Below are 16,055 nucleotides of genomic sequence, written 5' to 3' on the forward strand. Positions count from 1 at the left end.
CCTAAAGGAAAGTCCTTTAATTCTGAGGCTCTGACCTCTGGCCAAGAGTCTCCCACTCCCTCTCCCCCCAGACACCACAAGGATTGAGTTCTCTTGGTCCTTGCCTTTCACCCCACCAGCCTCCACATCCAACATAACATTCTCCGATGTTTCCATCACCAGAAATTCCGAGAGGGGATATGATTTGCCTGCCCCATCATTTCCAATCAGACTTGTTAATCATCAACAGCAACCTGGGCTATCAATGTTGCCACCAAATTTCACCCCATTTGACTCCAGTGGGTGACAATAAACAATAGGTGCAGGAGTAGGCCATTCGGCCCTTCAAGCCAGCACCACCTGGGGGGGGGGGGGGGGTGGGGGGAAGGAGTGGGTGGGGGAGGGGAGGGAAAGAGAGAGTGGGTGGCGGGGGAGTGGGTGTGGGGGGGGGGGGGGAGGTGTTTGTAGATGTTACACTAAATTAAAGAATTCAACATTGGTAAACGAGCCAAGCAAAATGTGATTTGCTGTTCCTCCAATTAGTGTGTGGCCTCGCTCTGGCAATGGAGGAGTCCAGGATGGAAAGGTCAGGGTGGGAAGGGGAATTATCGTGGTTAACAAACGGAAAGATCCCTAATGCCGTGGGAGACCGAACGCAAGGGTTCAGTGTAATGGTCGCTGAGTCTCCACTTGGTCTCGCTGATGTACAGGAGCTCACGACAGGAACACTGCGTGCAATAGATGAGGTTAGAGGAGGTGGATGTGAACCTCTGTCTCAACTCGAAGGACTGCTGAGGTTCTTGGATGGATGTGAGGGAGGATGTACAGGGGCACGTGTTGCATCGCCTGCGGTTGCAAGGGAAAGTACCTGGGAGAAAGAGGTTTGGGTGGGAAAGGACGAGTGGACCAGGGCATTGTGGAGGGAGTGGTCTCCACCAAATGCTGAAAGAGGTGGAGATAGGAAGATGTGACTAGTGGTCGGTTCACCTTGGAGGCGGAGGAATGTTTGAGGAAATGTCAGAGAATGATGTGTTGGAGGTGGAGGCTGGTGGGGTGAAAGGTGAGATCCAAGGGAACTGTCCTAGTTGTGTCGGGGGGGGGGAAGAGGGGGTGAGAGCAAAGCTCCAGGCCACAGTAAAGATGCAGGTGAGGGGTCCATCTCTGACAGACATTCACTAACGGAGGGGTCAGTGTATCCAGTGAGCCGCGCGTGCGGCGGGTGTACCCGGTGGGCCGTGCGTGCGGTGGGTGTACCCGTTGAGCCGTGCGTGTGGCGGGTGTACCCGGTGGGCCGTGCGTGCGGCGGGTGTACCCAGTGGGCCGTGCGTGCGGCGGGTGTACCCGGTGGGCCGTGCGTGCGGCGGGTGTACCTGGTGGGCCGTGCGTGCGGCGGGTGTACCCGGTGGGCCGTGCGTGCGGCGGGTGTACCTGGTGGGCCGTGCGTGCGGCGGGTGTACCCGGTGGGAATCCCCCACGATGCCTTGCGGGCCGACCCGCGGTTGGCGGTCGATGAGGGGGTGGGGGGACCCAGCGTGGGGAAACCACCGTGAGGGGGTGGGGGGACAAAGCGTGGGGAGACCACCATGAGGGGGTGGGGGGGGGGGGGAGAACAAAGGAGGAGCTGGTGCGGGGTACTTTTAACTTTGTAAGTGCCGTTTATGTGGTGGCTATTTGCATACTCAAGCAAGTAAAGAATTTCACTGTGGCTTGTCACATCTATTTACTCAAACTCTCGTTTGTTTGTTTGTTTGTTCCTGAACTACGGCCAAAACGGTACACGATAGCGCGACAATTTTAGGCCCACCTTACACACCATCGTCCCTTTGGTGCTAATGGAAGAAATTTCATTGAAATCGGTGTTATATTTTAAAAGTTATTCACATTTTAAAGTTTAAATCTATCTCCTAGGGAGGGGGGAGGAAGGGAGGGAGGGGGGGAGGGAGGGGGGGACGAGGGAGGATCAGGGGTTGAGGGGGATGGAGTGGGGGGGAGGGGAAGGGAAGGATGGGAGAGGGGGGGAGGAGAGGGTGCTGCACCAATGCAGGAGAGGTTTGGGCCTAACGAGTCCACTTTGTCTAGTGTAACAATAAAGTATTCCATTCCATATTGATTTGATCCAAGTGACCAGTGGGATGAAGATAAGATACACTACCGGTGTCTGTTGCCTGAGTAGGGATTATCCTGATTCCTCGCCCCAGATTTCTCTCCAGTTACGTCCTTAAATCAATGTGTGTGGAGAACAGAAAGAGGGAAGCATTACACAATTGCTCTGAAGTTTCAACTTTACAATTAATGACATTTGATAGCCTATTTATAACATCTGAGTAATCTATAATTCCTGAAGCGGTTTGTGGTTTCTGTGTGCTCATAGTGATGTTCTCCTTGCTACTGTGCAGCAGTCAAGAGGAGAGTTGGTGCAGGCTCCTTGTCACCGACTGAAAACATTTCTGTGATCTCCTCAAACGGTTCATACAAGTCTAATGGGTTGGCCACTCTCTGAAAGCCAACCAGCTTCATCTTGAACTTGCTGTCGTGAGATCCAGATTTAAGTTTTCAATCACATACCTACAACATCGCGAGACCACTTGCATCTACTCCTGTGAAATAGCCTACCCCAGCTCAGCTGCTGCTCACTCTCTCAATCATGCCATGGTTATTTCCAGACATGACTATTCGAACAAACACCTGAGCAAACCACAACGTGCTGGAGGAACTCAGCGGGTTAGGCAGCGTCTGTGGAGTGAATGGACTGGTGACATTTCGTGTTGGGACCAATCTTCAGAAAGACTCCCATCATCTGCAGTTCCTTATGTTTCCAACACCTGGCCGATTTCTACCCTGTTCAATATCAATAGTCGTTTATTTGTCACATACACATAAATGTGTAGTGAAATGAAACATTATCCGCAGTTGAACAATAAGACCAATAAGAATAATCAATAAAAATGCAATAACACATACAATCACAAACTAACACCAAACAAAAAGAAACATCCATCACAGTGAGTCTCCTCCAGTCCCCTCCTCACTGTGATGGAAGGCCACAATGTATTTTCTCTTCCCCTGCCGCCTTCTCCTGCGGTCAGGCTGTTGTCATTGCCACGTCGGGGTTGTCTGTGATCTTAAACTCATCCAAAAGCCTTCCCCTATTTCAACTTGCGTTTTGACAGACAAATAATATTGGTTCCTAGTTAAGCAACATCTTGATATTGTTTTTCAAATCCGCTATGTACTCACGCCTTCCTATCTCTATGGAGATAGAGATCTCATCTATCTCCACAGAGAGATAGATGGGATCTCTACACTATAACCATATGTGATATCTGTAGTCCCTAAATTCTGCCTTCTTGGGCATCACTACATTTGATTGCTTTCCCATTGGCAGTTTGTCTTCAGCTGTCAGGACCCCGAGCTCTGGAATTCCTTCCCCCAGCCTGATGCTCTCTTTCTCCATTTAGCATGTTCCTGGAAACCGTTTTCATGGCACTGTGCTTTTGGGTGCCAACCTTACTGTTTCTTTATGTGGCGTGTGGCCTATTGTTTTTGGTTGAAGATGCTCCTGTAAAGTGCCTTGGGGCAAATTTGCTCTGTTATAGTTGGTGCTCTCTTTAAAACTTTAAATTGCATTGACAGAATGGAACGAGGACTGCAAAAGACAAGTTGTGAGTACAAAGTTTAACATGCAGACATACTATCAGGATCCGGTCCATGGTAGATGCCATCTCCTTGGCCCTACACTCATCCCTGGAAGACCTAGAGAACAAGGGCACCTAATAAGGGCCTGTCCCACTTAGGGGATTTTAAGGCGACTGCCGGTGACTAGGCTGTCGCCGACAGTTCGCCGGGTGTCGCGGGCATGATCATGAAGAGTCTTCCAAAAATCGTAGTGGATCGCGGCGCGTCGCTGAGAAATCATCCGGAGTGAAATTTCTCGGCGACAGCTGGCTTGTCGCCAGGTATCGTTGCTTATTGCGGGCGCTGTCGTATGCTGTCCCCGGGTTTGCTAGGTTCTCGTAGATGCATTTAGAAGCACATTATATTAAAATAAGTAAAGTCATTTCAAAATACCATAAAATGCTTGTGTTTAACCAATGTACCGTCAGGACATTTGACAGGTAGATTGGAGGCGACAGTTTGACGGTCAGGTAAGCATGGGAATTTTGCGATGTTTATGGCCATCAGCGATTACATTTAAAGTGGGCTCCCAACCCAGATATGCAACCCAGAAACCAGATATGCATCTCCCGTACATTTTCAAAGAATGTCCACTCACTTTTCACAAAAATCCACTTAACAACTTAATTATTTTTTATTTTTAATACAGCTATTAGTAAACTGGAAGTAAATCCAATTTATGCCTTATTACAGTGAAGCTTGGTTTTCAAGTAACCCGGGCAAGATGTTATATTTCAAAACTCTCAAGTACTTACCGAGTTGTCAGTGATTCCAGTGAAAATGAGGACGCCGGAGAAGCATTGACAGCATGGGAATTTTGCGATGTTTCTGAAGACGGTGTAATCGCGACCTGACTCGGCATTGTCGTGGTCATTGTCGTCCGGTAAAAGAAAATTTCAGCGATCTGCTATGACTTTGACAGTCGCCGGCAATCGCCAAAAAAATTGCCTAAGTGGGACAGGCCCTTAAGGTAGACGCCTATTTACTGATGTGACTTTGCCTTCAGCACCATAATTCCAATCAAACACATCTCCAGACTCCTGGACCTAGGACTGAGATGAGGAAAAGCTTTTTCACCCAGAGAGTTGTGAATCTGTGGAATTCTCTGCCACAGAAAGCAGTGGAGGCCAATTCACTGGATGTTTTCAAGAGAGAGTTAGATTTAGCTCTTGGGGCTAACGAAATCAAGGGATATGGGGGAAAAAGCAGGGACGGGGTACTGATTTTGGATGATCAGCCATGATCATATTGAATGGCAGTGCTGGCTCAAAGGGCCGAATGGCCGACTACTGCACTGTTTTCTATGTTTCTATGACTCAATACCTCCCCCTGGAAATGGATCAGTGACTTCCTGACTCATAGACTGCAATCAGTAAAGCTCGGCGACAAAACATCGCCCATGACAATTCTCATTATCAATGTTGCAAGGGGATGGAGTACCGGAAGGAGACTGATAGCTTAGTCACATCGTGTCATTAAAGCAACCTCTCCCATAATGTCAGCGAAACAAAGGAGCTGGTCCTCTAATTCAGGAAGTGGGGAGGAGGACACATCTCAGTGGAGATGTCGAGCTTCAAGTTCCTGGGTATAGATTCACCAAGGATTTGACCTGGTCCAACAATATTGCCAAGAATGCACACCGACGTCTCCACTCCCTCAGAAGACTAAGGAAATTCAGCATGTCCCAAGTGACTCTTGCCAATTCTAACAAATGCACCACTGAATGGTCTGGACTTTGTTTCCCTTTCATTACCTCTTGTACTGGTGTGACGTATGATTTGCCTGGAGCACATGCAAAGCAAGGTTTTTCATTGTGCCTTAGTGCACATGACAATAATAAACTCATACCAATACCAGGAATAGCTCATTCAACAAGATCATGGCTGACATGATTTTATTCTCAACTCTATATTCCTTTTCATACCCCCTGCTTATCAAATATTTACTATCTCTGCTTTAATAAATATTCATAGATGCTGTTTCCACTGCCTTTTCAGGTTGAGAGTTCCTTTTGGATTTAAGTCCAGCCTGTCCAGCCTTTGCTCATAAGACAACCCTCCCATTCAGACTTGAAGTGTGAGAAGGAACTGCAGATGCTGGTTAACTCTGAGCATGGACACAAAATGGTGGAGTAACTCAGTGGGTCAGGCACCATCAGTGGGACATCTCAGAGATGCTGCCTGACCTGCTGAGTTACTCCAGCATTTTTGTGACGACATTCAGATGTGAAATTCAGTTCAATAAATCTGTATGTGTGCAGATTGGGCTACCAGTCGAATTGACGCCACAAGTTTCCAACTCTCAAAGGGTTACCGCCTATCTTAACTGTGACACCCTTTCCCTCAGTGTGATTGAGCCTTCTTTTATATAGGCTCCTGTATTTAGGAGGATTAGAATATGATTGCTGGTTGTCCAAATGTAATAACTTTTCGTAAATAACATGGAACATGCTGGTGGTACTCAGTAGGTCAGTCAGCAACTGCGGGGGGTTAAACAGAATTCAGAGCAATGACCGTTCATCAGAATATTGATGAAAGGTTGTCCTGCTGAAACTCCAGCTGACCATATGCTGGGGGTTGACTATTCTGCCTGTGTCTAATTCTACCTGGAACACAGGATGGCCTCTGGGCTGAGGGGGCTGTGATCTTGGGGCTGTGAAAGATCTGTTAGAAGTGGGGATTCAATTCAAAATTTATTCGGTGAGCAAATGGCCTGCTGAAGGATAGGCTCCCTCAAGGGTTTATGAAAGGACTTCGTAAATCAGACAGGCATTTAATAAAATAACATACTGCATACAGAGTATGAGTAATTTGGGACATGAGGTGTAGCTTTAAAAAAAAAAGGTTTAATTTGCATGTGTAGGAAGGAACTGCAGATGCTGGTTTAAACCGGATAGACACAAAAAGCTGTATAAGAAAATAACTGCAGATGCTGGTACAAATCGATTTATTCACAAAATGCTGGAGTAACTCAGCAGGTCAGGCAGCATCTCGGGAGAGAAGGAAAGGAGGATGAATGGGAATCCTTCTCTCCCGAGATGCTGCCTGACCTGCTGAGTTACTCCAGCATTTTGTGAATCGATACAAAAAGCTGCAGTGACTAACTGAGAGCATTTGACCCCCACCCCCCACAGAACCACTCTCTTTGATCCAGGATGCTGAGAAGAGTTTGAATATGAGGACCTTTTTATCATCCTTGCCTTTTGGGCAAAACAATGACATTTAAGAGGAACACATGTAAAGTGCTACATGTAGGTGAGAATATTGGAACAACACACATTTTCTGAATGGCATTAATATGGCTGGAAAGGACCCAAAAATTCATCCCTGGTCAGTAATCCAATAGATCGTATACTTTCAAAGCCATTGTGTGTTCTACTCGGATTTTGAAATGTGGATCAATTGCACCAACTTTTGGAAGTGAAGTGGAATATGCAATTGATGGTGCATAGCACATTTAGTCCAAGGAGCATGGATAATCTATATGATGAAAAACAAGGTAGCCAACAACAGGCAAGATTGAGTAAATCTATTCTGACATAATAATTTGTGGGCTAAACCACTGAGGTAACTTCCCTGCCCAATGGCACCTCTTTCTTATCCAACACCATCTTGTCAAATGTGTTTTATTATAAGAGTCTCTCAAATAAAGATAATGATCAGTCTATTGCATTTAACCAAGTCACACCCCATATTTCCTGTGTAAAATGCTGCCAACAGTTGTGTTTTTTTACTAAAACTGTTTTAAAATCTTTAAAAACAAATGCTGATCTAATAAATCACAATATATTAGTTCAATATTGCATTACTCTAACAAAGATGTTTACTCATATAACTTGTGTTTACTCGTAGAAGTATGCAGTGTAACAGCTTTAAGTCTTTGTAGAAAGGAACTGCAGATGCTGGTTTATACTGAAGATAGACACAAAGCTACTTATTTATCCGTGTCATCACATAACTGTTTGGCAATAGCGAGCAAATTTTAGTGCCACGTCGTGGCCTCTGCAAGATCCTTTACAGTGCATGTGTCAGGCAGCATGTCACAGCTCAGGAGATGTTCCATAGTCTGGAGGCCCCGTCCCCACTCGCAGTCTGCCACATCTTCAGTGTATCCCCACTTCAGCACGTTCGATTTGCTCCTCCCCACGCCTGTCCGCAATCTGTTGAGACTGCGCCAGGTTATCCACGGTTGGCCGGAACCTGGTGGGAGTTTCTCAGAGGGATCGATTGCCATGTGAGTGTCTTCCAGAGATTTCTCTCGTCTCTCTTCCCAGAGTTTGATCCTTCTGGACGATGCACTGCAGTCCAGGGGATGGACAGAAGAGAGGAAACTTCTGCGTGATTTCAAACGCTGAGGTTGCAAAGGGTGGTCATGTAGGGGGTGTCTTTCATCCTCTGATTGTCTGAGGCATTTCTTTTGAGGAGAACGTACATACTCCGTACAGACAGCACCTGTGGTCAGGATTGAACCCGGGTCTCTGGTGCTGTAAACGCTGTAAGGCAGCGACTCTACCGCTGCGCCACCGTGATCTGTTGTACCTGATTTGTTTTTCTATTGAAGGAGCCTATCATGGCATGACAAATGGGTAGGGTAGTGAAGGGGGTGAATGGCATGCTTTCCTTCATTGGCAGCAGAATTGAGCATAAATATTGTCAAGTCATATTGCATCTGTATAAAACTTTGGTTGCGGCACATTTGGAGTATTACTCCATTGCAGGACATGTGGGCTTTGGAGAGGGTACGGAAGGTGTCCAGGATTGGAGAGCATCAGCTAGATTGCTTGAAGGAGATGTCGGAGAATCTTGGAATATTTTCGTTGAGGCCGATCTGATAGCTATATAAAATTATGGGATAGCCACATAAAATTATTTTCGAAAGGTGGTTGGAGTCTTTTCCCCAGCGTGGAAATATTAAATGCTCAAGGGTGTGGGATTCAGATGAGAGGGGGAAAGTATGAAGGACATTTGCAAGACCTTTCTACGGAGAGTGGTACGTGCCTGGGGCCCGCTGCAAGGGAGGTGCTAGAAGTAAACACGATTGCAACGTTTCAGAAGTGTTTAAACAGACAAACAAACAGGTGGGGCACAGCGGAACATGTATCTTGCCGGGGGCACGTTCTCTGAATGCATTCAAGAGAGAGCTAGATAGAGCTCTTAAGGATAGCGGAGTCAGGGGGTACGGGGAGAAGGCAGGAACGGGGTACTGATTGAGAATGATCACATTGAATGGTGGTGCTGGCTCGAAGGGCCGAATGGCCTACTCCAGCACCTATTGTCTATTGTCTATAGGCAGTTGGGTTTAGTTTTCAGTCGATCATTCATTGTGAGTCAAGGGACATGCTCCTTGACTTTAACGTGTGATATTCTTGGAAGAGGATGGGGAGTTCAAGTTGAAGGAGTGGTGGGGAGTGTGAAATGGGTGAGGGAGGGCAGAGTGAATTGTGTGCCATGGTACCAAGTTTATGCACAGAGACATCGATCACCGCGCCTTCATTCAGCCGCACTCTGTTAACGTGGGGGCGATGAATTGGAAGACGAATGGGAGGCACAAGTCTTGAGTCTGGAAGGAGAAACAATTACTGCAGGTTCTGGGGTGGTGTCCTGCCTGCCAAATCCCACTGACCATTTTTTTGTTTGTTTCGCAGGGCGAACCAGTAACTTGAAGACAAAAACTCCAATGTACGAGCACATCACCAAATATGAAATAATGGAACCACGGTGGCTCTCCTCAGGACCTGCGGAAAACATTCTGTCTCATAACCAGGTACAGGAAGTTAACCAGCTGGCTAGCTCATCATGCCAGTTAAGTCATTCATCATACTGCATAACCTGATAGCCAGGTGAAGTTTGTTAACTGGAGAGCCGGACAATTGTGTTGGTGTGACATTGAATATCACTTATGATGTTCCAAACCGATTTATCAATTGACAAATTCTGATTTGGAACCAGGATTTGGGTGGTTACTCAATGCCCCAAAAGTTGCAATAGGTAAACCAGTTAGTGTCTGGACTTGATAACAAGATGAACTTTATTAGTTTAGTTTATCGGTACAGCGCGGAAACAGGCCCTTCGGCCCACCGAGTCCGCACCGACCAGCGATCCCCACACATGAACACTATCTTGCACATACTAGGGACACTTTACAATTTTACCAAGCCAATTAACCTATAAACCTGTCTGTCTTTGGAGTGTGGGAAGAAACCAGAGCACCCGGTGAAAACCCACGCAAGTCACAGGGTGACAATAGACAATAGGTGCAAGAATAGGCCATTCGGTCCTTCGGGCCAGCATCGCCATTCAATGTGATCATGGCTGATCATTCACACAGTACCCCGTTCCTGCCTTTTCCCCATACCCCCTGACTCCGCTATCTTTAAGAGCTCTATCCAGCTCTCTCTTGAAAGCATCCAGAGAATTGGCCTCCACTGCCTTCTGAGGCAGAGAATTCCACAGATTTACTACTCTCTGACTGAAAAAAGTTTTTCCTCATCTCCATTCCAAATGGCCCACCCCTTATTCTTAAACTGTGGCCCCTTGTTCTGGACTCTCCCAACATTGGGAGCATGTTTCCTGCCTCTAACGTGTCCAATCCCTTAATAATCTTATATGTTTCGATAATATCCCCTCTGATCCTTCTAAATGCCAGCGTATACAAGCCTAGTCGCTCCAGTCTTTCAACATACGACAATCCCGCCATTCCGGGAATTAACCTGGTGAACCTATGCTGCACGCCCTCAATAGCAAGAATGTCCTCCTCAAATTTGGAGACCAAAACTGCACACAGTACTCCAGGTGCGGTCTCACTCGGGCCCTGTACAACTGCAGAAGGATCTCTTTGCTCCTATACTCAACTCCTCTTGTCATAAAGGCCAACATGCCATTAGCATTTTTTCACTGCGCGTTACCTGCATGCTAACTTTAAGTGACTGATGAACAAGGACACCCAGATCTCTTTGTACTTTCCCATATCCTAACTTGACACCATTCAGATAATAATCTGTCTTCCTGTTCTTACCACCAAAGTGGATAACCTCACATTTATCCACATTAAACTGCATCTGCCCACACTCACAACCTGTCCAAGTCACCTGCAACCTCATAGCATCCTCCTCACAGTTTACACTGCCACCCAGCTTTGTGTCATCCACAAATTTGCTAATGTTACTTTAATCCTTCATCTAAGTCATTCATGTATATTGTAAATAGCTGCGGTCCCAGCACCGAGCCTTGCGGTACCCCACTAGTCACTGCCTGCCATTCTGAAGGGACCCGTTAATCCAGGAAATTGGTTGTTTCCTGTCTGCTAACCAATTTTCTATCCATGTCCATACCCTACCTCCAATACCATGTGCTCTAATCTTGTCCACTAATCTCCTATGTAGGACCTTATCAAAGGCTTTCTAAAATCCAGGTACACTACATCCACTGGCTCTCCCTTGTCCATTTTCCTAGTTACATCCTCAAAAAATTCCAGAAGATTAGTCAAGCATGATTTCCCCTTCGTAAATCCATGCTGACTCGGAACGATCCAGCTACTGCTATCCAAATGTTCCGCAATTTCGTCTTTTATAATTGACTCCAGCATCTCCCCACCACTGATGTCAGGCTAGCTGGTCTATAATTTCTCGTTTTCTCTCTCCCACCTTTTTTAAAAGTGGGATACATTAGCCACCCTCCATTCCACAGGAACTGATCCTGAATCTATAGAACATTGAAAATGATCACCAATGGGTCCACGATTGGGTGGGGTGAATGCACAAACTCCATGCAGACAGCACCCGTAGTCAGGATCAAACCCGGGTTACTGGCGCTGTAAGGCAGTGACACCACCACTGTGCCACCGTGTATCTCCAAGTTACAATAGAGAACAATTGGTATCCAGTGATGACCTTGCAGAAAACTCGTGAGGGCAGGTCAGATGCATTGATCCCAACTGCTTCACCTTTATCATGAATGTCGAGTCTCTTTATACCACCATCCCCCATGGGTAATGGTCTTGGAGTCCTCTTTTACTGGAACAGAGACCCAGCAGTCCCTCCGACCAACACTGGTATGCCTGACAGAACCTGCTCTTGCCCTCAGCATATTTTCCGTTGTTTCCTCCCGCTTCCTGCAAATCAACGTTGTGACTATGGGCACTCACACAGGCCCCAGATACACCTGTCTCTTTATTAGCTATATGGAGTTGCAACATCCAAATGGGTTACTTCTCCCTAAGTCTTCCTCTGTTACACCACTTGCATTGGTGCTACTTCCTGCTCGATGCAGAATTCGTCAATTTCATCATCTTTGCTTTTTGCTCTGCACAATTCACTTGGTCCACTTTTTATATGTCTCTTCCTTTCTGCTTCTCTCTGTCCCCCCACCTCAGAAGACGAACTATCCACTGATTTCTACGATAAACCTACAGGCTTCAACCCATAGCGTTTACTACACCTCCTCCCACCCAGTCTCTGGTCAGGACATCTTCGCTTTCCCTCTGTTTCTCTGCCTCTGCTGCATCAGCTCTGCAATATCCTCCTCCCTCGGGCAATGCGACTGCACCTTGCAGTGGTTGGTGAAACCCTCTGCGTTTCCTGCACATCTGTTCTTCCCGGACAGCATTCACTCCACTCTGCTCTGCATCCAGCACATCATCCTCTGCCACTTCCACGAGCTCTAATGGGTTCCAGTCACATCTTCCCCTCTGTCCCCGTTCCTGCTTTCCACTAGGACCACTGTCTCTCTCTCTCTCTCTCTCTCTCTCTCTCTCTCTCTCTCTCTCTCTCTCTCTCTCTCTCTCCCTCTCTCCCTCTCTCCCTCTCTCCCTCTCTCCCTCTCTCCCTCTCTCCCTCTCTCCCTCTCTCCCTCTCTCCTCTCTCTCTCTCTCTCTCTCTCTCTCTCTCTCTCTCTCTCTCTCTCTCTCTCTCTCTCTCTCTCTCTCTCTCTCTCTCTCTCTCTCTCTCTCTCTCTCTCTCTCTCTCTCTCTCTCTCTCATCTCTCTCCTCTCTCTCTCTCTCTCTCTCTCTCTCTCTCTCTCTCTCTCTCTCTCTCTCTCTCTCTCTCTCTCTCTCTCTCTCCCTCTCCCTCTCTCTCTCCATTCACCCTTCCTCATCTCCTGGTCCTTGCAATTGCAGAAGGTGCCACACTTGGCCTTGCACCACCTCCTCCACCTCCATGGACTTAAACAATTCTTCCAGGTGAGGCAGAGGTTCAGGTGCTCCTGCTTCCAACTCGGTCTATTGCATTCAGAACTTGTGATGAGGCCTCCTCAACATTGGCCTGTCATAGAAAATAGGTGCAGGGGTAGGCCTTTCGGCCCTTCGAGCCAGCACTGCCATTCAATATGATCACGGCTGATCATCCAAAATCAGTACCCCATTCCTGCTTTTCCCCATAATCCTTGATTCCCTTAGCCCCAAGAGCTAAATCTAACTCTCTCTTGAAAATAGCCAGTGAATCGGCCTCCACTGCCTTCTGTGGCAGAGAATTCCACAGATTCACAACTCTCTGGGTGAAAAAGTTTTTCTTCATCTCAGTCCTAAATGGCCTACCCTTATTCTTAAACTGTGACCCCTGGTTCTGGATTCCCCCAACATTGGGATCATTGTCTCCTGTGTCTACCCTGTCCGATCCTCTAAGAATTTTATATGTTTCAATAAGATTTCCTCTCATCCTTCTAAATTCCAGCGAATACAAGGGGTAGATTGGGTGACTGATCTGCAGTGCGCATGTGCTCTGTGGGCAATGGCTGTTCTGAGTCTCCATTTGCATTGCACTTCAACTCCCTTTCCTTATCCCACACAGATTTGTCTATCTTTGGCCTTTTCCACTACTAAGGTAAGGCCAAAGACAAACTTAGCCTCGCATTTCTACTTAGGGATCCTACAAACTAGCCTCACATTCTGCTTAGGGATCCCACAGTCAAATGGTATGAACATTGAAGTTTCAAAATTCTGCTAACGAGCCCACCATATTCCTTTCCCACTGCCACAAGCCTCCCAAGGAGGTCTCTCTCTTCCTTTGTTCATGTTCTCCACCCCCACCCCTCTCCCCCTTATTCCCTAGACTCCTCTCCATCCCTGTCTCCATCAGCGCATTTTGTTCCCTTTTGTTTCCACGTGTCAGCCATTGTCTCAATGCACCGCCACACCTCAACCTAGTTACCACCAATGACCTACCAGCTCTTAGAGTGATACAGTGTGGAAACAGGCCCTTCGGCCCAACTTGCCCACACCGGCCCACATGTCCCAGCTACACTAGTCCCACCTGGCTGCACTTGGTCCAGATCCCTCCAAACCTGTCCTATCCATGTACCTGTCAAACTGTTTCTTAAACAATGGGATGGTCCCAGCCTCAACGACCTTCTCTGGCAGCTTGTTCCATGCACCCACCCTCCACCCCTTGTGTGAGCTCCTGTCTTTCTCCCCCCTTTCTCTCTCTCACTTTTATGTACTATCTTCCCTCTCCACTTTCTGTCCTGATGCAGGGTCTGAACCTGAAACGTCAGCCATTTATTTTCCTTCACAGATGCAGCTTAACCTGCTGCAGTTAATTTTTTTGCTTCAGATTATAACATCTGCAGCTTGTGTTGTTGGTTCCAAACAGTTCGCTCGCAATGATCTGCAGTATTGATGCGATGATACTGGCTGAAGTAGGGTTTCATGGGGAATTTCCCCACACTTCCATAAAATCAAGTCATTTAGTCTCTGCTATTCCCCTCTCAAGGGGAAAGAAAATACTAAATTTAATGTCTCATCTGAGCTTCATAACATTAAAGGCTGAGAGCCAGTTACATTGAATTACAAAGATAATCAGTCACTGTGCGTGAACATGATAATAAGTTAATCTTAATCCATTAACAAGTTAAAGCAATGGCACGGTGGCGCAGCGGTAGAGTTGCTGCCTTACAGCCCTTGCAGCGCCGGAGACCCGGGTTCGAACTCGATTACGGGTGCTGTTTGTACGGAGATTGTACGTTCTCCCCACGTGAGTTTTCTCCGAGATCTTCGGTTTCCTCCCACACTCCAAAGACATCCAGGTTTGTAGGTTAATTGGCTTGGTATAAATGTAAAATTGTCCCTAGTATGTGTAGGATAGTGTTAATGTGCGGGGATCGCCGGTCGGTGCGGACTCGGTGGGCTTGTTTCAGCGCTGTATCTATAAAACTAAAACAAGACGGTTCTTGGGTTGATCTGTTACTGCACCTCATATGCACCTTTTTGTGGAGTATTCAGCAGAAATATCAGGATTGATCATGAACGGATGGTCTGTCCATTTTGCAGCAATGGAGACTGGTTGATGCAGCTGACAGCATAAGACATCAACCACATGTTACAGCATAAGACATCAACCACATCCCCCACTAAATTACAGCAGGTCGTTTAATATGGTATACTGCATGATATGCTAGAGGTCTACACAGAACTGCACACACTTGATATTTGAAAACAAAACAACGCACATGCAGGGAATCTAAAATAATTACAGGAAATTATTATTTTTTAATTGGATTTCCAACACCTGCAGTTTTTAAAAAAAACAACCATTTACTGCTCTTTTTAATTAGGCTGTATTTATTTTACAACAGTGATAGATTATAAGGTCATTAGTGTAAGAAAATAACTGCAGATGATGGTACAAATCGAAGGTATTTATTTCACAAAATGCTGGAGTAACTCAGCAGGTCTGGCAGCATCTCAGGAGAGAAGGAATGGGTGACGTTTTGGGTCAAGACCCTTCCTCAGACTGATGTCCTTTCTGTCATGGGCCTCCTCCAGTGCCATAGTGAGGCCCACCGGAAATTGGAGGAACAGCACCTCATATTTCGCTTGGGCAGCTTGCAGCCCAGCAGTATGAACATTGACTTCTCCAACTTTAGATAGTTCCTCTGTCCCTCTCTTCCCCTCCCCCTTCCCAGTTCTCCCTCTATCTTCCTGTCTCCACCTATATCCTTCCTTTGTCCCGCCCCCCTGACATCAGTCTGAAGAAGGGTCTCGACCCGAAACGTCACCCATTCCTTCTCTCCTGAGATGCTGCCTGACCTGAGTTACTCCAGCATTTTGTGAAATATGGTCATGTGATAGGAACAGAATTGGGCCATTCGGCCCATCATGTCTACTGTGCCATTCAGTCATGGCTGATCTACCTCTCACTCCTAACCCCATTCCACTGCCTTCCCACCTCCCCATAACCCCTGACACCCGTACCAATCAAGAATCTATCTACCTCTGCCTTAAACATATATCCATTGACTTGGCCTCCACAGCCTTCTGTGGCAAAGAATTCCACAGATTTACCCCTTGTTACCTAGGACAAAAGGGCATAAATAAAGCAGAAGAGTGTATAATCGAGGCTAACATTGCGTGATCACCTTTTTCTGGATGAGACATTTAATTGAGCTTGTTTAGAGTGGGTGGGTTG

General features: G+C 46.8%; 1 protein-coding gene across 1 annotated transcript in view; it reads left to right on the top strand.

The window, feature by feature from the left end:
• adam19b (ADAM metallopeptidase domain 19b) overlaps window positions 1–16,055 on the top strand; it is a 157,285-nt gene that overhangs the window by 14,480 nt on the left and 126,750 nt on the right. The window contains exon 2 of the mRNA XM_078411234.1: window positions 9,299–9,417. Within this exon, the coding sequence (XP_078267360.1) occupies window positions 9,299–9,417 (119 nt within the window). The remainder of the gene's footprint in view (window positions 1–9,298; window positions 9,418–16,055) is intronic.

The sequence above is a fragment of the Rhinoraja longicauda genome, chromosome 14 (assembly GCF_053455715.1).
Source record: "Rhinoraja longicauda isolate Sanriku21f chromosome 14, sRhiLon1.1, whole genome shotgun sequence".
NCBI classification, from domain to species: domain Eukaryota; kingdom Metazoa; phylum Chordata; class Chondrichthyes; order Rajiformes; family Arhynchobatidae; genus Rhinoraja; species Rhinoraja longicauda.